A 27,244-nucleotide genomic window follows, 5' to 3' on the forward strand; every position below is an offset into this window, starting at 1 on the left:
CAATGACCTTCCTTCCATCATATGGTCAGAAGTGGGGATGTTCACTGATGATTGCACAATGTTCAGCACCATTCACAACTCCTCACATACTGAAACAGTCTATGTCCAAATGCAGCAAGACCTGGAAAATATCCAGGCTTGGGCTGACAAGTGGCAAGTAACATTAGCGCCACACAAGTGTCAGGCAATGATTATCTCCAACAAGAGAGAATCTAACCATCACCCCTTGATGCTCAATGGCATTACCATCTTTGAATCCCTCACTATCAACATCCTGGGGGTTACCATCAACCAGAAACTAAACTGGACTAGCCAAATAAATACTGTGACAATAAGAGCAGGTCAGAGGCTAGGAATCGTGCGGTGAGTAACTCACCTCCTGACTCCCTAAAGCCTGTCCATCATCTACAAGGCACAAGTCAGGAGTGTGATGGAATACTCCCCACTTGCCTGGGTGAGTGCAGCTCCAACAACACTCAAGGAGCTTGATACCATCCAGGACAAAGCAGCCTGCTTGATTGGCACCCCATCCACAAACATTCACTCCCTCCAACTCTGACGCACAGTAGCAGCAGTGGGTACCATCTACAAGATGCACTGCAGGAATTCACCAAGGCTCCTTCCAAAGCACCTTCCAAATCCACGACTACTACCATCTAGAACAACAAAGGCAGCCAAAAGATGGGAACACCACCATCTGGAAGTTCCCCTCTGAGTCACTCACCATCCTGACTTGGAAATATATCGCCGTTCCTTCACTGTCACTGGGTCAAAATCCTGGAACTCCCTCCCTAACAGCACTGTGGGTGTACCTACACCACATGGACTGCAGTGGTTTCAAGAAGGCAGCTCACCACCACCTTTGCAAGGGCAACTAGGGATGGGCAATAAATGCTGGCCCTGCCAGCAAAGCCCACATCCGTGAATGAATTAAAAAAATATTAATTTAATTAACTGAATTTAAATTCCCTGGCTGCTGTGGTGGGATTAAAACTCATGGGCTGGATTTTACACTCTCCAGCAGACAGATTTGAAGGCTGGATGGGGGTGCACATAACATCCATTGTGAGGCCTTCCTGCCACCTACCCGTCCGCCCCCCAATCTGTATGAAATTTTCAGAGGGGAGGTGGGGGAGGCATTGGGTAGCTAGCTCTTAATGCCATTATTTTACCCACTGCTAATATTTCACCAATGGTGGTGGTGGTGGTCGGGGGAGGGGGTGGGGGGTAGTGGAAACAATGCTACCCCTTAAAATCCAGCCCCATGTCTCTGGATCATTAGTCCAGGTCTCAGTCCAGTAACACAACGACTATACCACCTTTCCCAATTTGCCCCAACCAGCCCATGTGGGCCTTTATGCTCTGCACAAGCCTCCTCCTATCCCTCTGCAGCTAATCCAATACCTCTACTCCTTTCTCCTGTATGTGATAAATTAGCCATTCATGCCATTGCTGTTCTTGGGATGTTAATGGTGCAGAATGGGTGTTGCATTTTTCCACATAACCACCACCACTGTACTCCTACAGTAATCAAAGCACTTTCAGACACAAGACACCAAGCAAACGCAGGCATAGTATGTGCTGTAGCAGTCTCAATAGCTTTACACCATCCCCTGTATTAATCATCACACAAACTGCACCTTTAATCTACTTATGGAAGGAGTTTTCTCTCTGCATTCTTTCACTTTTGCTTTAAGCATACTTTCTGCAGTCAAGTGAAACCAAACAACACATTTCCCAGACTTCAAACGAGTGAAATATTTAATTCGGCGTCAGTGCAAACCCACAGTCCAGCAAGGTACATAATGCGGAGAGATATCCACTCACGCTATGGACTCTGGATAACCCAAGACATGCCACCCACAGCTCCTTGTTACCAGGGTTTTTAAGGCCAACACACCCACATGAACAGAAGCCCATGGTTTAAAGATGCAGCTTCCTGTTTTACAGCCCATACATCGAGAAAGTTTAATGTACAGTGGAGACCTTTAAATAAGTGAGGTCAAACTCAAGTTTTCGTTCACAAAATTGAACTGATCTTATCAAGTTTTGATTATGCCATTGTTTTTATCTCTCCTCGACATAATCCTTTGAGCTGTGAATTTTCATTGTGGTTTTTAACAAGGGCTTTATGCTGTGGGGTAGCTAAACCCCCTTTAAATGTTTAGATCACCAGAAATTCCAAAGGACGGTTTAAAACAACAACTTGCCTTTATGTAGTGCATTTAATGTAGAAAAACATCCCAAGGCACTTCACAGAATTGTACGACAGAGCGATCCACACCAAGGTGGAGATTTTCAGAGCGGTGACCAAAATATAAAAATATGAGCTCCTGCGATGGGTAAAAACCCCACCCAGTTCTCATAGTGGGACTTCCAGCTTTCATCCCTGGTCTACACGACGTGCTCTGTTGGGTTTTAGTCGGGGTTTTGCAATTAATTTGAGTAGCCTTGAATTAGAGAGAAAAAGAAAAAAAATAGCCAGCCTTTCCACTCCTGATCCCTATCCAATGAATCCTGTTGGAAAGTGTGTGCACATGTGTGAGTCTGTGTGTGAGTGTGAGTATGCACGCGTGCAAGTGTGCACGGGTGCATCCATACACGTGAGTATACATGAATGTGAGCAATGTTACCTCTACCTTGAGTGAGCAAGAAACTGCGCAACAATCCAGAATGTACCGTGCAACAAACAGCAAGCACACAATCCATGTTGCCTCCAAGATACACATGTCCATGGCTTGGTGGCCATCTTAAAGGGCTGTACAGCACAACAAACAGGTCGTGCACAACGAAAAAAAAATTAAAGGGAACACAGTCGTCTGTGCATATGTGAGGTAAGCAGGATGCTGAGTGAGCACTTGCAATGTGGGTCAAAAAGGTATATAATTGAAGTTATATGCTGGCATGTGAGGATAAGGATAAAGACTGTCAGAAAGATAGGCTGAATGTTAACCATGGCGCCATGGAGCAGGAGACTGTCCAAAGGAAGAGGAGGAAGGGAAATGTAATCTGGTAGTTTTTTTTATTCATTCAAGGGATGCAGGCGTCGCTGACCAGGCCAGTATTTATTGCCCAGCCCTAATTGCACTTGAGAAGGTGGTGGTGAACCACCTCCTTGAACCACTGCAGTCCATGTGGTGTAAGTACAGCCACAGCGCTGTTAGGGAGGGAGTTCCAGGATTTTGATCCAGCGACAATGAAGGAATGGTGATATATTTCCAAGTCAGGATGGTGAGTGGCTTGGAGGGGAACTTCCAGGCAGTGGTGCTCCCATGCATCTGTTACCCTTGTTCCTCTAGGTGGTAGAGGTTGCAGGTTTGAAAGATGCTGTCAAAGGAGCATTGGTGAGTTGCTGCAGTGCATCTTGCAGAGATGCATGCACACTGCTGACACTGTGCGTCGGTGGTGGAGGGAGTAAGTGTTTGTGGATGTGGTACCAATCAAGCGGGCTGCTTTGTCCTGGATGGTGTCAAGCTTTCTGAGTGTTGTTGGAGTTGCACTCAACACTCCTGACTTGTACCTTGTAGATGGTGGACAGGCTTTGGGGTGTCAGAAGGTGAGCTACTCACTGCAAAACACCCAGATTCTGGCTAGGTCTTGTAGCCACAGTAGTTATATGGCTGGTCCAGTTTGATTTCTGGTCAACGGTAACCCCCAGGATGTTGATAGTGGGGGATTCAACAATGGGAATGCCATTGAATGTCAAGGGATGATGGTTAGATTCTCTTTTGTTGGAGATGGTCATTGCTTGACACTTGTGTGGCACAAATGTTACTTGCCACTTGTCAGCCCAAGCCTGGATATTGTCCAGGTCTTGCTGTATATGGACATGGATTGTTTCAGTATCTGAGGAGTGGCGAATGCTGCTGAACATTGTGTGAACATCCCCACTTCTGACCTTCTGATGGAGGGAAGGTCATTGATGAAGCAGCTGAAGATGGTTGTGCCGAGGGCACTGCTTGCAGCGACTTCCTGGAGCTGAGATGACTGACCTCCAACAACCACAACCATCTTCCTTTGTCCTAGGTATGACTCCAACCAGTGGGGATTTTTCCCGATTCCCATTGACTCCAGTTTTGCTAGGGCTCCTTGCTGCCACACTTGGGCAAATGCTGCCTCGATGTCAGGGTAGTTGTACGGGATTCAATAATTAGGGGACAAGTAGCAACCTTTGCAAGCAGGATCGAGAGTCCCACAGGGTATGTTGTTTACCCAGTGCCAGTTGAAGAACATCTTTAACTGGTTTGAGAGGATATTCATGAGGGAGGAAGAGGATCCATGTTGGCACCAACAACATAGGAAAGGGTGGCCAGAGATCCCCTTGAGGAGAAACAGGAGCCAGGAACTGAATAAAAGGGCAGGATTTCGAGGGTTATAGCTTCCGTATTATTACTCAAAATGTGTACAAATGAGCACAGGGATAAGCATTTTAGGGAGTTGAACATGTGTTTGAAAGAATGGTGTTGTGTAGAGGGGTTCCATTTCACAGAACACTGGCATCAGTAAGGCACAGGAAGCAACTGCACAATTGGGAGAGGCTCCACCTGAGCCCACCTGGGATCAGAGTTCTAATAGTATGGTTGCCGATCCGCCATGATTGCCCTGGAATCTCCAGGAATTAAAGATTGATCTGCAGGGCACTGTTAGGAGCAACACCCAGGAGAAAGATCATAGAGGGAATAAATTTGAGCAACAGGTGAAGCTAACCTTTTCACCCTGCTACTATACAATACGAGTGGTATTTCCCACTAACAGGAAGCTGCCATCAAGCCAAAAAGACTTTCTGCCTACCACACGAATGAGTAATGTGGTATATGAATTTCAATGCTGGCGTAATGCCAGGTATGTAGCCCGTACATACTAACGATTGGCAGATGGTATCAAACATCACATCCCTTCAGCTGTTTGCAATAGACAAGAATACTGACTTTACTCAGCACGCTTGGCTTGTAAAACTCGGAACGCAATACATAAGGTTAGGTGTGATTACATGATTGGACAGCACTGCTGAAGAATTCTGAGTGTGCTAAAAATTACACTAACAACCAATTTAAGATTATCAGTCAGGCTTGCTATGTAGCTCACTTACACTTGTCAGTAACTACGTATATTCATATGCAGGGACCTATCCCCTACAGGCAAAAGGCACATGTCCGGACATTGTGTATTTTTTGAATTAAACAAAAGCTTGGGGGAATAACTGTTCTGTGGCGGATTCTCCATGATAATGCTTCATGCAATCAGAGTTGACTTTCCAACCAATTAACACCCTTTTCTCATGCAGTATAAATAGTTGCTTCCTTTGAAATTTGGCACTCCTTCATCTGTCCTGATGAGTGCAGGGTGAAAAGCTTCAACAATATGTCTCCTTTCTCATCAATATTCAAGTTCTGTACTACCAAGCAACTAATAGAAAATTGTGTCTTGTTTAAATTTGCCGTTGAAATTTGCCATTGGATATGTTGAGCAACCAATCACAGGAGTTTGGGGGTTGGGTGGTAGAAGGCAGGAGGTCATATCCTCCAGGGATATGTCCAACCAGAGTTGACAAAAGGATAGATAGGCAGTTGAAAGAACTTTAAACTAGTACTGGGAGGAGGGGTTGGGCTGAGGTGGAAAAGGTAGTAAAAATAATAGTTTGAAAACAAACAAAAATGAAGAGAGCAGAGTAACACGCTGAAATTGTGCTTTAGGGACTAGAGGTAAATGGAAAGCTAAAAGATGTAAAATAATTAAACCAGGAGAGGGAAATAAAGAAATGCATGTACAAAACATTCCAGTAGAAAGACAGGTTAAGGTGTGTGGCTCAAATAAAGTGCTCTTTATACAAACGCACAGAATATAAGGAACAAACTGAACGATTGCAGACACAAATTCAACTTGAAGGGCATCACATGGCAGCTATTGCTGGGGCATGGCTGTGAGATAGTCAGGACTGGGGACTCAATATACTAGGTTATAAGGTCTACAGGAAAGATAGAGAAAATAGTAGAGGGGAGGATTAGCCTTAATGATTAAGGATGGAATCACTTCAATGATATGAGGGGATTATAAAGAGAGGTAAGTAGGCAGTGGAAACGTTATGACTCGCATTAAGAATTAGAAAAGGATATAAGGCTACAGAGGGAATTGTGTACAGGCCTTCTGGTAGCATCTGTGAACTGACAGAATGTATAAAGGCAGAGATTAGACAAGCATGTAGAAAAGACAGAGTGGCTTTGATGGAGGATTTTAACTTTCATATAGATTGAGATAAGCAGACCAGCACCTGTCAGAAAGGCAGAGAGTTTCTAGAGCGCATTCCGGGGAGTTTTCTGCAACGATATGTCCGGGAACCAACAAGAGAGGAAGGCCATATTAGATTTAGTATCGAGTAAAGGGCCCCATTTAGTTCACAGCCTAATTCGGTTCACAACCAAATTCAGCGTAGTGTTTGAAAGGGAGAAATGTGAAACAGCTAGTAAGGTTCTGAACTTAGGTAAGGCTGACTTCAATGCAATGAGACAGGCTGTCCACAGTAAACTGGACACATCTGCAGAACCAGTTTACACCCCTAAGGGGCAGGAGGTCTGCTTGCCAACAAAAGCCATGGATGACAGAAGAGATAAAAGCACAGCATAAAACTAAAAACATTTAAAAAATGCAAAAATCAGCACAGATCTGGTAACTTGGGAGAGGTGCAAAGAACAACAAAAGGTGACAAAACAGATGGTATGAGCTATAGATAGAAGGGAGTATGAAAAGAAACTTGCAAGGACTATCAAAAGCAACATAAAACATTTTTACAATTAAATTAATAAAAAAGAGGATGGTCAGGAGCAATGTGGGCCTCTTAATAACTGAGAGCAGTAACATTGTAAATGAAAATAAGGAAATGGCAGATATGTTAAATAATTACTTCGCATCAATATTTGCCACGGAGGAAGAGGATAGCTTGCCGGACGTCCCAAGGAAACTAATACTGAATCAAGATATTAAGGGGATCAGATAGAGTAGATAGTGGGAAACTATTTCCGCTGGTTGGGGAGTCTACGACTAGGGGGCATAATCTAAAAATTAGAGCCAGCCACTCTGGAGTGAAGTTAGGAAACTTTGCAAAAAGAGTGCTAGAGCTTTGGAACTCTCTTCCGCAAACAGCATTGATGCTAGGGCAATTGTTAATTTTAACTCAAACTGAGTTTTTTTTTTAAACCAAAGTTATTGAGCGATATGAAGCAAAGGCGGGCATACAGAGTTAGGCGAGTACATGGTAAACCATTGATAATTTCATTGAATGGTGGAACAGGCTCAAGGCGGGTGGCGTAGTGGTATTGTCACTGTACTGGTAATCCAGAGATCCAGGGTAATGCTCTGGGGACCCAGGTTCAAGTCCCACCACGGCAGATGGTACAATTTCAATTTTTTTAAAAATCTGGAATTAATGATGATGACCATGAAACCATTGACGATTGTTGTAAAAAACCATCTGGTTCACTAATGTCCTTTAGAGAAGGAAATCTGCCATCCTTACCTGGTCTGTGACTCCAGACCCACAGCAATGTGGCTGACTCTTCAATGCCCTCTGAACAAGGGATGGGCAATTAGGGATGGGCAATAAATGCTGACCTAGCCAGCGACGCCCACATCCCATGAACGAATAAATTAAAAAAAAACACACTTGGCTGTGGTTCTGCTCATAGTTGAATGTCTTGTTGATGTTCAGTAATCAGTTCACTTAAGAGAAATCCTGAAATGACTGTGGAACAGCATGGTCAGCGTTTTTAGCAACAGACAGGGGAACACTGGGTGGGAAAAAAGGTAAAGGCTAACTTGAGTGAAAGAAATCCAAAATATGCAATTCAACCATGAAAGGCAAGATACAGGCACATCTCAATCCATCTGCAGATCATGGACTTGTCAATGCATGGTGGTATGTTTACTCATCTACACAGTCACCATCATCAGTAAACCAACCTAATTGTCATGGTAGCGCCCTCCTCGTTGGCAGTGTGTTTGCATACTCCAGTGACTTTGGAGGCCTGCTTTTGATTTTCTGTTAAGCAAACTTTGGCATCTATCCCAAACCTCAAATCAAAATATTTAGCATAGTTCCTGGGAAGTACTGCTGTACATTTCAGGTACATTGTGGAAGCTCCAGTTAACCTCCGAAACTGGGCTTCTATCCAGCTCAACAGATATGAAGATGGCTGCTAAAGGCTTCTGCCCATTAAATATTGGGAGGACAGAAGCTACTGTTTTTGATCCCCATCACAAACTCCATTCCTTAGCCACTGAACGCATTTCTCTCCCAGGCCACTTTCTGAGGCTGAGCCAGACTGTTTGCAACCTTGGCGTTGTATTTGACTCTAAGCTGAGATTCAGACTCCATATCCTCTCCATCACCATAACGATCGACTTTCACCTCCTTAGTACCACCCATCTCCCCTCCTGCCTCAGTTTATCTGCTGCTTCAACTCTCAGCCATGATCTGTTACCTCCGGACTTGATTATTCCACTGCTAGCTTGCCAAATTGCAAGCTCTATAAATTTCAGCTCATCCAAAACTCTGCTGTCTGTATTCTAACTTGCAACAAGTCCCATTCACCCATAGCCCTGGACTTGCTGACCTACACTGTTTCCCAGTCTGGCAATGCCTCAAGTTTAAAATTCTCATCGTTTTCAAATCCCTCCAAGGCCCAGCTTCTTGCCATCTCTGTAACCTCCTCCAAATCCTTTGCAATCTCTGCGTTTCTCCAATTCCGGCTTCTTGTCCATGCCCAATTTTAATCACTCCACCACTGGTGACCATGGCTTCAGCTGCCTAGGCCCTAAGCTTTGGAATTCTCTCCCCAGTTTCCCATCTCTGCTTCTGTCTCCTCCTATAAAAGTCTCTTAAAACCCACCTGTCTTTTTTTTTTACAATGAAGCAAAATACCAAAGATTCTGAAAATCTGTAATAAAAACAGAAAACACCGGAAACACTGAGCAGGTCAGGCCACTGTGAGGAGAGAAACAGGGTTAATGTCTTAGATTGATGCGCTTAAAGGTCATCGACCTGAAACTTTGGGTGAGATTTTCACACAGACCTCCAACGAGTGCGTAGAGTGAGAACTCTCATAGATTTTTAGAAGTTCAGTTTATTTCACCTCCACATGGCTTCTGAGGTCTGTCCATGGTGGATATTGGGTTAGTTGGCTTGGAGTTGGCCTGGAGGGGGCATGAAGAGCGGATGGGGGGGTGGCTATGGTGGTGAGGGTGTGAGGAGTCAGGGCTTGAGGGCCTAACTACTCTTAATATAACTGGGGCGAAATCCAGTATCTGCGCCCACCCACCCACCCGCCTCCCTGCCCAAGTATTAAAAGCGGTGTGTGACTGGGTGTTTTAAACCGAGCATGTGTGGGAAATAGATTTTTTAAAAAAATATTTTGGGGAAAATTGTGTTATTCTGTGAACAAGGCTGTATCTCTGTGTGTGTATGTATGATTTAATTAAGTAGGTATAGATTAAAAGGAGACAGGTTGTCTGGAGGGTTTAAAACATGAAAACGGTAGAGGTGTTAGGTTTGAGGTACAAGTGAATAGGTTAGATCTAATATTTGCATTTTTGGATAAGTGGAGAGTTTGTTTGAATATCAAAGAGAAGTCAGAGGTAACAAGAAACATGTTTGCATCTTGCAGGAGTTCCATAGATAGATAGAAGGGGGGATATTAAGGGGTTAATAGAAGGGGTTCGCTATAAGGGAGTGTTGCCTAGAAGGTGTTTACTTGTGGATCTAACCAAGTAGAGAGTCTTTTTGGGGGAATGTTTTGTAAGACTAAGTCTAACGATGCAACTGCAATCTTGTGTGCTTAAGTTTTCTTTTATTCTTGTAAATAAAACTTTTACTTTTTAAAAACCCAAAAGTATTAACTGGATTTCTTGCTGCTGAGATCAGTGTGACTTCTTGTTTTCAGAATACAAAAAAAAAGGTATGTCCCATAAGCCAGGTTTCCCTCTGGGGTTTGGTCTGCAGTGCAATTAACATTGGCTGTGGTCATAACAGTCCTACTGAGTTGGAAAATTTCCCGACTCGAGCTACCTGCCTTGGTAGCAAATATCCGACACTTTATCTTTGGTTCGCTCTCCACAGGTGCTACCTGACCTATCAAATATTTCTAGAGTTCTCCTTTTTTTATTGTAGATATCTTGTAGTTTAGTGCCAAATTTTGTTTCATAACGTCAGGATATTTTACTGTGTTAAAGGTGTCGCATTAATGCAAGTTGCTGTTGCTAATGGATAAAATTGGTTTATTAAGTCTTCAAACTGACACATTACTCGTTATAATAGATGGGGAAGTGGTAAACTTGCACAGTTCAAATAAGACATTGTATTTACATATTTGTTTTATGAGCCATGCAAGTGCACATAGTGTGACCTGGAGCGCTAATTATCGAGTTTTAATCCACGTTCCAACTAATTTGCAAGTGTCTCAAGTTGCTAATACTAAAAATTTGAGTGTTCTGTTCTTGAATTTAAAAAGAAAAAATAATTTCAGAGAAAGTAATACATACAGGAACCTGCATGACCACATCACATTCCAAAACGCTTTGCTCAATGTAGAATTTTTGAAACATAGTCACTGTTGTGATGTAGGAGACGAGGCAGCTAATTTGCACAGCAAGATCCCACAAACAGCAATGGGAACAATGGGCAGATAATATGTATTTTTATAAAATGATGTAGGTTGGGGGCTAAATGTTTGGCAGGACACAGAGGAGAACTCTGCCTGCTCTTTAAAATAGCAACCATATAATCATTCACGTCCACCTGACAGGGCTTCAGTTTAACATCCCATCCAAAAGACAGCATCTCTGACAGTGCAGCACTCCCTCAGTACTACAGTGAAGTGCCAGACAAGGTTTTTCTGCTCTGAAGTAGAACTTGAACCCACAACCTTCTAACTCAGAGGTCAGGCTGCTGTTGATTGAGTCACCTCTGACACCCAATATCCTCAGCGAAATAACCAATGTTAATAACAGTTCCTTCCAAACCTTGCAGCTCTCAAACAGACCAATCCAGCAGAAAAGACATAAGCACAGACAGGACAGGGAGGCTTGAGTTTTGAGGACCAAATTGCCAGGCACTGATAACTCCTTCACAAACTCTGCAATAATTTTAGGGGGAGCAGTGAATAGATTTTGGACATAGCAAAAATACAGCTCGATACAAAGCTAGGAGAATTAGGAAACCACAATGGGACAGCCCGGTCACAACTATTGCCCATTCCTACTTGCTCTGAGGTGGTGGAGGGTAGGCTTGTTTCATCAAAGGACTCTGAACCTGATTTATTAAATTAAATTTCATAACTATCAACAATGGGATTTGAACACTTAACCTCTGGGCTGCTGTTGGCAGTGCAACCATTACTTTAGATGAATGAGGTTCAACAGGATAGTTCGAATTTTAGAAGGCAAAGCTACAGTGGGACAGTTAGGGTGCTTAGAGGGGTGAGTTCTCTGGAAGAATCAGGTGCCAGAGGAATTAGCTTTGAACAGAGAGTTGAGATGTTAGAAGGGCGAGATTAGTGACAGATCAGATAGTAAAAACCAAACTAAAATGTTTAAATTACATTGCAGATCAAAAAAAAATGCCTGTTTAGAAGGGAGAAAAATGAACATAAAAGTTCATAAAGGAGGAAAGACTTGCCTTCATATTGTGCTTTTCATGACTTCATGATATCCCAAAGCCCTCTAAGCCAATTAAATACTTTTGAAGTGTAGTGACTGTTGTAATGTTGTAAATGCAGCAGCCAATTTGTGCACAGCAAGCTCCCACAAACAACACTGAGATGATGACCAGATAGTCTGTTTTTAGTGATGTCGGGTTGAGGGATAAACATTCGCTTATGATTTACAGAAATTCATTTAAAACAAAAACCTTTATTTGCAACAAATAAAGGTTTCCAAGTTACAGCAAAGGGAGCTATGCAAAAGCCACAAACCATCTTTGGATCTAATTCCACAACTTCTAATAGCATTCTGTCAGCAACTGTTACACAGTGCTAGCTCAGTATTGTGGGTGTCATGTCGAATTCCAGTGCAGGGTTAAATCTGGGTCAGTATATTCTTGAAAGGCTAATTTTATCTGACCAGGGTTAGCAGTGAAAATGTCCCCAGACAACATAAACGTTGGCTACAGTACAATTAAGAAAGACAATATGTGGTTAAGATTAGTTTTGACATTTTTTTCCTTAACCCTTTATGCACAAAGTTCCCTTTGTAGTTTTTCAAATTGCACATATGTTTTTTATCAACTGACAGCTGCAAAACCTGATCCTGAATATTTCAAGGGAAGAAATAAAGAAACAAGGAACAGATCTTCACTTCAAGAAAAAAAACAAATTGTGAGCGAGTTATGTTATTTTCGGTCCGCAAGTGTTGTCACAATTCTCAAATATAAAAGTGGTTTCAGCTTACCAGCTGCTTGGATGTTCTGAATGTTCAGAACGTAACAGACCCAAAGTAGGATTTGCGAACACCATAGCATCAATGGTGTCCTTGCTTCCTGGTCTTTTTCATAACGACTTTGTTTTTTTAAGAACAAAACATATACATGGGTTCCATATGACACAAACTTTTAAGCACGTGCGGTTATATTGTATTTGGATCCTTTTTTCCTTTAATAGACGTGTTGTATACATTCAAAGTTAATTATACCTAAAACTCTGTCGCAATTAATTTCATCGTAAAAACGACACTTTGAACAATAGCAGCCAGAGGGTGAATCACCATTTAAATAAGCAGAGGCTTTCTTAAGATGAGCCTCCGATAAGAAATAATGGCGCGTGTCAGTCTTTTTGACTTTCCAATAAAGGTTTTACTGCCTAATGGCTCTGACACCGATTTTTCATTTTAGGATTAGATGTTGCTTCACATGTAGGAGTTAAATATTTAAAAGCTTCACAGTTCAGGATCAAGGAAGCCATGTTGGAGTGGGAGGAGATGCACAATGGGTCATCCAATCTGACCTGGCTCATCTTTGGGTTGGTCACCATTTCTGAAGCAGGTCAGACACTCATTTCCATATTGTTGTATTATCCTGGTCTTCCCTCTTCAGAGTTGAGAGGCGGGGAAGAGAGTGGCAGAAATGTGGGGGAATCAAAACAAGGAGCCATAAACAGCAGACAATAAATTCAATAAAGGAATTCAAGAGAAACTACGTTACCCAGAGAATGGTTAGGATGTGGAACACATTAGCACATGGAGTGGCTCTGGCAAATAGCACAGATGCATTTAAAGGGAAGCTAGATACACATGAGGGAGAAAGGAATTGAAGGATATGTTGATAGGGTGAGATGAAGTAGGGTTGGGCGCTCCCATGGAACACCAACACTAGCAGAGACCTGCTCTGTCACATAGAATAACACAGAATTTAAAGGACAGAAATAGACTATGTAATGGAATGTAATTCTTTACACATTGCCAGGGAGGAGATTCATAGAATTGTTACAGTACAAAAGGAGGCCATTTGGCACATCGTGTCCTCACCAAATGAGCAATTCACCTAGTGCCATTCCCCTGCTTTCTCCCTGTAACCCTGCACATTCTTCCTTTTCAGATAATAATCTAGTTCCCTTTTCAATGCTTCAATTGTACCTGCCTCCATCACATGCTCAAGCAATGCATTCCAGATCGTAACCACTCGCTGCATGAAGAAGTTTTTCCTCATGTCACCTTTGCTTTTTTTTTCAATTACTTTAAATCTGTGCCTTCTCATTCATGAAGTTTTCACTGGCGGTAACAGTTTCTCCCTATCTACTCTGTCCAGGCTTCTCATGATTTTGAATGCCTCTACCAAATCTCCTCCCAGCCTTCTCTTCTCCAAGGAAAATTGTCCCAATTTCTCCAATCTATGTTTGTAACTGAAGTTCCTCATCCCTAGAACCATTCTCGTGAATCTTTTCTGCACTCTCTCCAATGCCTTCACATCCTTCCTAAAGCATGGCACCCAGAACTTGATGCAATTCTCCAGCTGAGACCGAACTACTGTCTTATACAAGTTCAACATAACCTTTAAGATAAAAGCAAAATACTGCGGATGCTGGGAATCTGAAACAAAAACAAAAACAAAAAATGCTGGAAAAACTCAGCAGGTCTGACAGCATCTGTGGAGAAAAAGACAAGAGTTAACATTTTGAGTCCGTATGACTCTTCTTCAGAGCTCAATTTAGTCTACTGCATTCGCTGCTCCCAACGTGGTCTCCTCTACACTGGAGAGGCCAAACACAGACTGAGTGACCGCTTTGCGGAACACCTTCTGTCTGCCCACAAGCATGACCCAGACCTTCCTGTCGCTTGTCATTTCAACACACCATTCTGCTCTCATGCCATGTCCGTCCTTGGCCTGCTGCAATGTTCCAGTGAAGCTTGACACAAACTGGAGGAACAGCACCTCATCTTCCGATTAGGCACTTTACAGCCTTCTGGGCTTAACATTGAGTTCAACAGCTTCAGACCATGAACTCTCTCTCCTCCACCCTCGCCCATTTTTTCCAGCATTTTTGTTCAACATAACCTCCTTGTTCTTGTACACTATTCCCTTATTAATAAAGCCTGGGATACTGTATGCTTTATTAACTGCTCTCTCAACCTGTCCTGCCACTTTCAATGACTTGTGTACATATATACCCTGGTTCCTCTACTCCTGCACCGCCTTTAAACTTGTAACCTTTATTTTACATTGTCACTCCATGTTTTTCCTGCCAAAATGAATCATTTCACCATTTCTCCACATTGAACTTCATCTGCCACCTGCCCGCCCATTTCACCAGCTTGTTCTGCACTATGCTCCTCACAGTTCACAATGCTTCCAAGTTTCGTATCATAAGAACATAAGAACTAGGAGCAGGAGTAGGCAATTCAGTCCCTTGAGCCTGCCCCGCCATTCAATACGATCGTGGCTGATCTCATTTCAGCCTCAACTCCAATTTCCCACCCTCTTCCCATAATCTTTCAACCCATTACTAATTAAAAATATGTCTATCTCCTCCCTAAATTTATTCAGCGTGCCGGCATCCAAAGCACTCTGAGGTAGTGAATTCCACAGATTCACAACCCTTTGAGAAAAGTAATTCCTCCTCATCTCTGATTTAAATCTACCACCCCTTAGCCTAAAACTATGGCCTCTCGTTCTAAAATGCCCCACAAGGGGGAAACATCCGCTCCACGTCTACTTTGTCTATCCCCTTTAGCATCTTATATACCTCAATTAGATCTCCTCTCATCCTTCTAAGCTCCAGCGAGTATAGGCTTAAACTGCTCAATCTCTCCTCATAAGACAAGCCCCCCCATCTCTGGAATCAATCTAGTGAATCTCCTCTGAACTGCCTCCAATGCAACTACATCCTTCCTCAAGTAAGGGGACCAAAACTGTGCACAGTACTCCAGGTGCGGTCTCACCAATGCCTTGTACAGTTGCAACAACACTTCCCTATTTTTATACCATCTGCACACAAAGGTCTAGGTCATTGCTATATATCATAAAGAGCAAGGGTCCCTGGGGAACTCCATTACAAACCTTCCTCCAGTCTGAAAAATACCGATAACCACTACTCTGTTTCCTGTCACTCAGCCAATTTTGTATCCATGTTGCTAGTGTCCTTTTTTTACCATGAGTCATAACTTTGATCAGATGTCTGTTGTGTGGTACTGTATCTAATGCCTTTTGATTGAAGTCCACGTATATTACATCAACAGTATTACCCTCATCAACCCTCTCTTCAAAAAATTCCAGCAAATTAGTTAAACACAATCTTCCCTTAACAAATCCATGCTGGCTTTCCTTAATTAATCCACATTTGTCCATGTTACAATTAATTTTGTCCCAAATTATTGTTTCTAGATGTTCCCCCGCCACCGAAGTTAAACTGACTGGTCTGTAGCTGCTGAGCTTATCTTTACATCCTTTTTTGGACAAGTATGTATCATTTGCAATTCTCTAGTCTTCTAGGAGACTGAAAAATTATGGCCAATGCCTCCGCAATTCCCACTCTCACTTCTCTCAGTATCCATCTCATCCGGTCTTGGTGCTTTATCAATTTTAAGAATGGACAGCCTATGCAATACTTGCTCCTTATTAATTTTAAATCATTCTAGTATATTAATTACCTCCTCTTTCACCATGGCCTGGGTAGCATCTTCTTCCTTGGCAAAAACAGATGCAAAGTATTCATTTAATACCTCAGCTATTCCCCTGCATCCATTCGTAAATCCCCTTTTTGGTCCTTAATCGGTCATACTCCTCCTTCTCCCACCTTTTTACTCTTTATATGTCTAAGACGGCTTGGGATTCCCTTTTATGTTAGCTGCCAGTCTCTTTTCATACTCTCTCTTTGCTTCTCTTATTTGCTTTATCACTTCCCTTCTGAACCTTCAATATTCAGAATGGTTCTCAGTTGTATTGTCCATCTGACATCTGTCATAAGCACACTTTTTCTTCTCCATCTGAATCTCTATCTCTTTTGTCATCCAGGGGCTTTGGGTTTGTTTGCCCTACCTTTCCTTTCCGAGGGAATATACCTTGACCGTGTCCAAACTCTCCCTTCTTTGAAGGTAGTCCATTGTTCAGGTACCATTTTTCCTGCCAACCTTTGATTCCAATTTGTTCAGCTCAGATCCTTTCTTACCCCATTGAAGTTGGCTTTCCCCAGTTGATTATTCTCACTCTGGATTGTTCTTTATCCTTTCCATAGACAACTTAAACTTTATGATACAATGATCACTGTCTCTTAAATGTTCTCCTAATGACACCTGATCCTCTTGGCCTACCTCATTTCCAAGAATCAGATCTAGCAGTGCCTCCTCTTTCTTGTTGGACTGGAAACATACTATAGAAAATTTTCTTGAACATATTCAAGAAACTCTTGCCCCTCTCTGATTTGCCTTAGCAAAATATCTTGCAATATATCCTTCCAATACACTTGCATAAATGTACGCACAAACGCTAGGATCTTGCATAACATTTGGAGGATGATTTGAGTAGAACTAAGTAAAATCGAATACTTTTTATACAAAGTCACATTCTATAATTTGTGCTTTGTTTAAATATCCCTTATTTGTAATACACGGATATTTTCCCCACAAAATATAATAGATTTATTAAATTCATGGGATGGGGAAATTTTGTGCTCATTAAAGTTCAGGATGTCAGTGCTAAGGATTGTAAGCTTCCCATTTTTTAAATCTTGAAGCACTTGCAGGCTAAGTGCAGAAAGAATTGTACACAAAGTGAACTAATTAAATGCTGTCAAATAATGCCTTTGAAATTAACACTGCAATTATTAATGTTTGATTACACAACACACTCATACGAAATTATTCTGTCTGTTATTTTAACAGAAGTTTCAAACCAATATTGCACAGCATAATTTCAAGGTTAAAATGCCTTAACCTTGGGGTGTACGAATTACTGCCCATAAAACATACCTGGACTTTGAACTCCGGCAATCATCCCCAAAGGCCAGGATACTCAGTTCCATTTGCATTTATATTCCTTTCTCTAGTTTAAGAGAGGTCTTGTGGCGTAGTGGGTAGTGTCTCTGTCTCTGGGCCAGAAGCTCCATGTTTAAAATCTACCCCAGGACTTGATGGCCAAGGAAGGTGTGTTCATAATTCGGCCAAACAGATTAAATTTCAATCTGCAAGTCCTTCCAACGCACACCAATGGCAGGCCATAAGCGTGGAAGAGATTCCTGGTCAGCCATGAGATGGAAAGAATGTTGGAGCCTCTACCATCACTATCCATAGTTCCACACTACAACATACATGTGAAAGTGCACTCCCTAAGTGAACTTTAACACATCACCACCACTCTAGTTTATCCTATTTGAGAACCTGGAGATTTGGGAGTACTTGTTGCTTTTGTGGAAGATTTGTTCTACAGAAAGGAAGAAAATTTTCTGAGCTACGTGGAAGGAGTGGGGTGAGTGGGGCTAATCGGACAAATGTTTGAAAGAGCCTACACGGGCACAGTGGGCCAAAAGGCCTCCTTCTGTGCTGATTCTATGAACTTACATTATAGGGCAAATTCTCTACCCCAGGGGGCTGTGGAGGCTCAGTCATTGAGCATGTTCAAGACAGAGATCGATAGATTTCTAAATATTATATACGAGAGGATATGTGGAAAGTGCGAGAAAATGTCATCGAGGTAGAAGATCAATCATCATCTAGTTGAATGGCGAAGCAGACTTGAGGGGCTGAATGGCCTACTCCTGCTCCTATGTTTCTACACTCACTGTCTATGACTCATTGAGACTTAGAATATGGTCTCCAGCAATACTGAACGAAGTAGGAATCTGAATACAAACTTCTCTTCACTCCAGAGCATTTCAGAGATTTCCTCTTTAAACTCCCAAACATGCTTTGTTTTCCCGATAACAACAGCTTACATTAATACAACGCTTTTAATGTAGTAAAATGTCCCAAGGTGCTTCACAGGAGCGCTATCAGACAAAAACTGACACCAAGCCACATAAGATGATATAGGATAGGTGACCAAATGCTTGGACAATGTGGTAGGTTTTGAAGGATAGAGGTGGAGAGGTTTAGGGAGATAATTCTAGAGCTTAGACAGTTAAAGGCATGACTGACAACAGTGGAGTGAAGGCAGTCGTGATGAGCAGAGGCCAAAAATAGAGGACTGCAGATTGTAGGGCTGGAGGACGATACAGAGATAATGATATTCTCCTTTTCTCTGATGATCCTTCAAGTTGCTTTCAGATTTCCATCAACGCCCAGACACTATCTCTCTACTGATACACCATCCTCTCAATGCACCCACAGATCCATTCCAAACTCCCAGCGGCTTTCCACATCAGCATGGAGATCTGCTTCCCTTTTGAAGTCATATCGACTTTCATCTCTCCAACCAAAGCATTTCGGCTTTACCTTGAAAGGAAGGAAGGAAAGGTTCATATGTGTCACCCCAGCAATGCTATCTTTTAGCCCAGTCATAAGGCTGCACAGGTGACAGCTACAGAGAAGTTACCATAGATTGTGATACAAAATCCAACCCTGTGTATAAGATGGCCCCATTTTTCGGCACCAAAATTCATGGTTAGGTCTATACTCAGCCTATAAGTCGACCTCCTTTACTGTTAAGAAATGCTGTCCTCATATTAGGAGCTGGCCTCAATTTTTCACCTCAGGTATACATGTTTTACTCACTTTATAAGTTGGTGAATGGAATCAAGCAGGTGACGTGGACTGTGTTGCCAAGAAGATGTGTGGGAGTTGAAGGCATGCCCGCACAGAGCTGACCGTGCATGGCAAACGACAAACAGAAATGGGTCCTCCAGCAAAAAGAATGAAGAGCAAAAGGAGAATGAAGTTGGTTTCAAGCTAAAAGTTGTAACATTTGCCCACGTCAAATAGCCGCTGCAGCGAGGGAGTTCGGTGAATGGAAGGAGGAATCCACCCTGAAGGGGATGCTCAAGACCGAAGCACAGTGAGAACAGAGACTAGCCACTGGACTGATCTTGAGAAGCGTGTATCGGAACTGGCCCTCAAAGACTGTCAGGATGGTTACCTTTTCACCAGAAATGCAACGCACGTATACGCACTTAAGCGGCCAAATCAAACCCTGAGCCCAGCAAAAATTTCAGAGCAACAGCTAGTTGGTGTAGCTGCTTTATGAAACATAAATGTCTCGTGTTGCAGCAGAAGACCAAGGTCGCTCAGAGGCTACCAAAAGACCTTGATGCCAAAGTTACCAGTTTCCGGGGATTCATCATCAGACAGCAGCAAAAACCTTGGATGCCGATGACAATGAATTTGACAGCTTTTAAAATGTTTCAATTGTAGTTAAAGGTATCCTTGTAGAATTAATTAGTTCAATAAACGTGCCACATTGATTTAATTTGAATTACCATTGTTATGTTTTGTTTCACATTTCCAAACGGCGATCACCTACACCAACACTTGGTGGTTCACATTTTATACTCTGTGTATAAGTCGACGTACATTTTTGGAAGGATTTTGAGGCTTCAACGGTCGAATTATACGCCGCGATCTACAAGTGGTGGACTGGAATGACCTTCCTCCTACCCTACCCCACTCCCACCCCAACGGCTGCACAAAGACAACAGTTATGGCACAACATGGGATAACGTTGTAAGATAAAAAAGAAATTAGATTGCAAAGGTTTTTTTGGTGCTAGCAATAAAGCAGGAGTGTTCAGCATCCTTTATCAAGGAAGACAAAGCTGGTTGTGTCTTGCTGAGTGCTGAAATGCGATAGCAGAATTTTTTTTTAAAGTGCAAGACAATCAGGATGTGCAAGCATTACACAGAATGGAACTTTTCAGATTCACTGTATTTTCAGCTCTTTGTTGAGTAAGACAAAAGGAGTATTACATCCTGCACTTCTGAATCTGAAATAGCTACTGTAACATGGTGAACAATGCAGCCTATTTTACACTCCACAGATTGGGTACCATTTATCTGCTCGCTCTTGAAATCTTATCCACAGTATTGAGCAGAACATATGAATGGGTAGAATGGACGCTGAAGGCAGCAAAAATAGCTTCTCACGTGTAAAATAAGCATTTGCCACTGCTGGAAGGTAGGAGCAGACTGGCTTTGTAACATCAGTGAAGTACCACATGCACCCAGTGCTAGGGCTATATAGCAATATCAAATTCCCTTAATACAATCTTCACAGTTCAATCACTGGAGCCCTGTTCTATGTGCTCTAATTATGATAACTAAAGAACATGCTGCGATTTAACTGCAAATAACTCACTCACTTTCTGCAGGGTATGCCCCTAAAGAGCCATTTGCAACTAAATTGTTGCATGTGGTGTGACAAAAAATCATACATTGTCTTTTAGATCCGGGGTTTAACACAAATCATACCCCTCCCCAAGCGCCCCCATCCACCCCACTTCTTAGACTGAGCAGAGTAACTACAGATATCCCCTTCTCAACCTGAGTGGAGTATAACTGCAGATATCTCCCTCTCAGAGTCAGTGGAGCCGCTGATATCCCCCTCTCAGACTTTCACATGTGCAGCAGCAAAAAGAACCTGTTTTTCAGCCCACATATAACTAGAATGAGTGGTATATCTAGAAATTGTTTTGTGTGTATTTTCTTGAGTAAGCAGTTTTATTTAAAGAATTTTAAAAAGCTCTGAAAAAAAAATGGTGAGAATGTGCAATTTTCTGCTGAAACTTTAAATAAAATTAAGAACTAGGTAGTTGCTTGAAAAAGTGGATTGTCTGAGGGACAGTGAATGAAGAGTGTGGTATTAGATTAGATTAGGTGGCTTCTGTGGACAAAAACATCAACAAACGCTTAACGGGCCTAATGGCCTCTTCTTAACCTCCCCACCACCCCACCCCCCACCCCCAACAACCCCCGCTCTTTTCCTCCACCCTCACCTTCAACAGCAAATGCAAGCAGGTCTTGGACTTTGTTGTTGCTAAGATTGAGACCATCTGATCAGCTGTCTCTGTCACTTCACTCCCTTCCACTAGCCCACCGGGCTCCAAAGCAGCATTTCCCCAAATAATGCACCGTGACCTCCAGTGGGGTCACAAGCAAGCAACTGGAATCGCGAACCCCCTTCTCCTTCATGGCAGCAATGGCGGCTGTGGAACGGAGAATCAGATGGGACAGTCCTGGGATCGGCTCCAAGGCCCCTGGACATGCGCGCACATGGTTTTTCTCTTGCCTTGGTCCAGTGGGCACAGCCTTATGAAATCAGCTGATGCCCAATCGCTGCCTCCAGCACAGGCTGCAAAGCAGTAGATGAAGAAAACATTGCTGCCTGTTCTCCGACCCTCATCCCACTCTCACCGCTCTAACACTCTCTCACCTCAACACTCAAAAATCTCCCCCCCCCCACCCAACTCTCACAACTCTACCTACCTCTACCACATCCCCTCCCCTCACTCTTACTCTGGGGTCATGGTAGTTTTCAAGCTTCAAAATGAGGTGGCAGTGGGAAAAAGTTTGCAAAGCACTGCTCTAAAGCTCCTCCCTGCCTCAGTCCTGAACGCGCATATTTGTTTACTTTCTCTTGTTTCTCCCTCCTCAAACCCTCCCCAAGTTCACCTTGTCCATGAGCCTCATCACCTACTCCTTTGATCCTATTCCAAATAAACTGCTGACCACTCAGCTTCTTTTCCTGACTCCCATTTTAGCTGATAGTGCTAAATGGTTTTCTCCCTTCAGACACCGTCCCTTTCTTCTTCAAATCTGCCATCATCACTCCTCTCCTCAAAATAACCATCTGTTGATCCCTCCATTCATGCAAATTATCACCCCATCTCTAACCTCTCTTTCCTCTCAAAAGTCCTTGAATGTGTTGTCACCTCCCAAATCCATGCCCATCTTTTCTTAAACTCCATGTTTGAATCCCTCCAATCAGGTTTCCACTCCTGCCAAAGTACCAAAACAGGTCTTAACAAGATCACAAATGACATTATATCTGACTGTCCAAAGACAAATTTTCCCTTCTCAACCTGGCTACAGTCTTCGACAAGGTTGGCCACACTATCCTCCATTCCACTGTCATCCAACTAGATGGGACTGCATTCATCTGGTTCCATTCTTATCTATCCAATTATAGCCAGAGAATCAGCTACAATGGCTTCTCTTCCTTCTCCTGTACCATTATCTCTTGTGTCCTCCAAGGATCTATTTTTGACACCCTCCTTGTTCTTATCTACAGGCTGCCACTTGGTGACATCATCTGAAAACACAGCACTAGTTTTACATGTACACTCACCACATCCAGCTCTACTTCACTATCACCTCTCTCAATCTCCCATATTGTCTCTAAGTTGTCAGACTGCTTGTCCAACATCCACTACTCAATGTGTAGACAATGTAGGTCAGCAAGCATATCTGTAACAAAATACCATCCTGGTGTGTGATCGCGAATAAGTTTAAATTTAATAAGGGCATCATTAATCCAAGTGTGTTTGCAATAATCTGCTAAGCAGGACAGAAGTGATGGAATCATTAGGATTGTTCAAAATATTGTTGATGGCTGAAATGGGAGTTAGGGTATGAGAGCAACATTTTCAACAGGAGAATTACAGTAGACAAGGGATGAAGTTTCAATAGATCAGATTGATGTTACTAATTCTTGACTTCTTAAATTGGGAAAATAGAAGAAAAATAGTTGAACAAATATGGTGACTTTACAGGGAAGCTAGGTGAGTACACAAAGAAGGAAGGAATAGATATGCAGATAGGGTGAGATGAAGTGGGGAAGGAGGAGGGTCTTGTGTGGAGCCCAAAACTGGCCTGGATGAGTTGGGCCGAGTGGCCCATTTCTCCAGTGGAAACTCTGTCCAAACTTTAGTGAAAACTATCACGGGTACAGTTTCAAAATTTTCATCAAGAATTTAAAATTTGGACATAACCTATTCTTAAATTGCAGCTTAATGATTGGTGATTTACGAAAATGGACTTGTAAATCTCTTGTTGTAATGTTTCTTTTCAGCCATTCCACTTCTGAAAACATCAAACAGAGGTGATAGATGTCAAATATTGGTGTATCAGACTTGCTTACCCTTTCCACTTGCCCCTCTTTGTGTTTCAGCTTGAAGACCTTCAGCTTGGGCAGAGAGACCTCTGCGTAGTTTTTCTCCTCAAAACCTTCCAGCAAGACTCCGTGAAAAGCAAGCCTGCAGGTATTGGCGTGGATGTCAGTATCCAGCTTGGAACCGATTACGAGGCACAGCTTGGGGCACGTCACGGGTTTCTCAAACTCCAACAGGGCCCACTGTTGCCTGGGCACCTGGCCTCCCTCAGCTTGGTCATTGGCCAGGCTTTTATCAGCGCCAATGCTCTTGGCTTGCGATAGGTATTCTTCCTGATAGAGATATTCTCTGTCAAAGACAAAGCAATCCATCACAGGCTCGCTCTCAAAATCCTCAGGGGCGGGACTGAAGAATGTCACCCTTCCCATGACCGTTTCATGGCCAACAGTGATGTGGAACTTAGCTTTGGTGTGGACTAATCCTTTGAAATAAGGTATCTTCTTCACGGAGATAACAGCGGCATTTAATGTACGCAGAGACTCTGGGGCACAGACCAGGCCCCGCTCAAGCTGTTTGGGATCAAACTGAGTGACACAGATCCCTACTCGGTCACCTTGGATGGCAGTGTTCACTGGCTTATGGAACATCTGCATGGACTTGACCTTTCGGCTGACCTATGAAGACAAAAATCAAGAGAAAAATTTGTGAGACAGAGGATTTTTTAAAAAGAGACAGAAACCCAGTGAAGTTAAATTCCTAAGGAAATATTATCACAAAAACCTCAGGCCACAGGGGCATATAAATTATGCATGCTTATCCTCAGTGCGCTGAAACACAAAAGCCATTTACTTGCTCGACTATGATTAATATTGTACAAACGCTGTATCCTTGGCTTCTGATAAAAAGATGACCCTTTTTAGAACTTGCATGTTATTACTCAGGCTTTGAAATCAAATGCCACATCTCGCCTGTCTGTCCCATTATAATACAGGATATGACAGTACAGGAGACCTATATTCGTAAATACATGATGGTAAGAGCCAGGCAAAGGGAGAAGTCTTTGAGCTTATTCAAAAAGGTTCCATTGGTTGAAGAATTTTTTTTAAAAAACAGTACAAAAAAAATTGTAGCATGTTGGGAAACCAAAAACGACAAAAGTTACAGATGCATCCAAGCACAGGAAAGACGTGGTCAAATCTATCTATATAGAATCACAGAAAAGTTACGGCACAGAAAGAGGCCATTCAGCTCATCATGTATGTGCCGGCCACATATATTTCATATTTTCTCTCTTCCTCTCCAGAAGTCTGGGGTATGGATCCTCAAGTTTCCAAAGTCCTCTACTACCTCCTCAGGTTGGCCGTTCTTTGTCATTCCTGGGATGGCAGGATTGTTGTATGAGGAGAGATTGGGCCGACTAGGCCCATATTCACTGGCGTTTAGAAGAATGCGAGGGGATCTCATTGAAACATAAAAAATTCTGACAGGGGTGGACAGACTGGATGCAGGGATGAGGTTTCCTCTGGCTGGGGGGGTCTAGAATGAGGGGTCACAATCTCAGGAAATGGGGGTAGACCATTTAGGACTGAGATGAGGAGAAACTTCTTCACTCAGAGGGTGGTGAACCTGTGGAATTCTCTATCACAGAAGACTGTGGAGGCCAAGTCACTGAATATATTTAAGCAGGAAATAGACAGATTTCTAGGCTCTAAAGGCGTCAAGGGGTATGGGGAGAGAGCGGGAGCATGACGTTGAGATAGAGGATCAGCCACGATCATGCTGAATGGCGGAGCAAGCTCGAAGGGCCAAAGGGCCTACTCCTGTTCCTATTTTCTATGTTTGTGTATGAATCAAGCCAGTGAGGACTGTCAGAGCCACCACCGCTAAACATCCCATTCTCACCTTGAATAAAACTAGAAAGTGCTGGAAATACTCAGCAGGTTTGGCAGCAGCTGTGGAGACAGATACAGAGCTGGCAGTTGGAGTCAAAAGTGACTTTTCTACAGAACTGTAGTTCTGTTCTGTAGAAATGTCATATTCGACTTGAAATGTTAATGCTGTTTCTCTCTCCGCAGATGCTACCAGACCTGCTGAGTATTTCCAGCACTTTCTGGTTTTACTTCAGGTTTCCAGCATCTGCAGTATTTTGTTTTTATTATCCATTCTCACCTTGTGTTGGCAGACATGCCCTTTTCACCAATGGTTACTGGATGGTAATGTTCCCGCCCTCTCTGGCTCAGACCATGAGGCCCCATCTGTGCCCTGGAACTTTTAAAAAAAAAATTCATTCATGGGGTGTGGGTATCGCTGGCTAGGCCAGCATTTATTGCCCATCCCTAATTGCCCTTGTTCAGAGGGCATTTTTGTGGGTCTGGAGTCACATGTAGGTCAGACCAGGTGACGACATTAGTGAGCCAGATGGGTTTTTATGACAATCAACAATGGTTTCATGGTCATCATTAGACTTTTAATTCCAGATATTTATTGAATTCAAATTCACCATGTGCTGGGTGGGATTCGAACCCAGGTCCCCAGAGCATTACCCTGGATCTCTGGATTACCAGTCCAATGACAATACCACTACGCTACCACCTCCCCATGAACTGCCAGTGATCTCATCATCGATTGAGAATTTAATTATTCTAATCGGCATAGTTCAGCTGCAAACTGGCATTACCATTGAGTTACAAGAGGAGTTATACAGAATACAGATTAATACATCTGTCGACAAAGACTGTTGAGAAATACTTTCTTGTCACCAGCCAGGACATTAGGAGCATATCAATTTGGGCTGGATTTTGCACTCACCGGTGAAGCACCATTACCCTCAAAGATCAAGCAATTTGATTCCCCCTTTCCGACAGCAGCTTAAATCTGGTGTCAAGTCAAGAGGAGCTCCAGGTGTCGTGCAGCAATAATACCTTCAAGTAAGCTAAGCAGCCAATCACATTGGAGTATTCTAATAGACAGCAAACCAGGAAGTTAAAAGCAACAATTAGCCTTTACTTTTATTTTAAATTTTCAGAAAGTGGAATAAATGATTATAATTGGATTAAGATAGAAGTCAAAATATCATTTTAGATTTTATTAAAAGATGTAAAATTTATCAGAATGGAGAAACTTACTATTCCAGAAATATAAAATGTGTTTCTCAGGGCCGGTGATAGTGTTTAGCATTTATGAAGTTAAAACCTAGTTACACCTCATTCAACAAGGTGTAACTTTCCAAAGGTTGTTCAAGTGAAACTAACAGCATAAAAGTGGAAGCTTTTAGTCAATTCACTGATTGCTTAGGGATTGCAGTCTGGAGAGGCCTCAACGGTGCACATTCTAGAGGAGTATAGAATCATCCAGCAACTTCTGGTCCTTTGCATTATTCTGCACATGTGCAGACTCCCAAAGTTTCTGTCAGTTTCAGTGGAATAATGACAGGGAACGCTGACAATTTCCACCACAGCCTTTATATGTCGTTACCACCAGAAAATGCAGGACAATTACTTGACTATTTCTCTACTCCCTAAGCTCACCCTTCCTGGTCCCTTCATTCTCACCTCCTCCAAGTGCAAAGATCTTATGGTTTTCATTGTTTGTCACCAAGATAGGGGCTATCCATTCTCCTATTATTGCTTCCTTCCATTTCCCCCGTCCACGAAGCCAAACCTCCTACCAGCCCCATTCCCACATCTTACTCTACCTTCTCCCCATTCCTCCCCATGGTGTCTCCAAACCCATCGT

The 27,244-nt window shown here is 42.7% G+C and overlaps 1 protein-coding gene across 2 annotated transcripts in view; it reads right to left on the bottom strand.

Moving 5' to 3' along the window:
* Positions 1 to 27,244, bottom strand: part of eefsec (eukaryotic elongation factor, selenocysteine-tRNA-specific) — a 400,490-nt gene that overhangs the window by 182,343 nt on the left and 190,903 nt on the right. For both annotated transcript variants that reach the window (XM_078543117.1, XM_078543116.1), the window contains one exon: positions 23,539 to 24,183. In XM_078543117.1, coding sequence (XP_078399243.1) covers positions 23,539 to 24,183 — 645 coding nt within the window. The remainder of the gene's footprint in view (positions 1 to 23,538; positions 24,184 to 27,244) is intronic.

The sequence above is a fragment of the Cetorhinus maximus genome, chromosome 6 (assembly GCF_964194155.1).
Source record: "Cetorhinus maximus chromosome 6, sCetMax3.hap1.1, whole genome shotgun sequence".
NCBI lineage: Eukaryota > Metazoa > Chordata > Chondrichthyes > Lamniformes > Cetorhinidae > Cetorhinus > Cetorhinus maximus.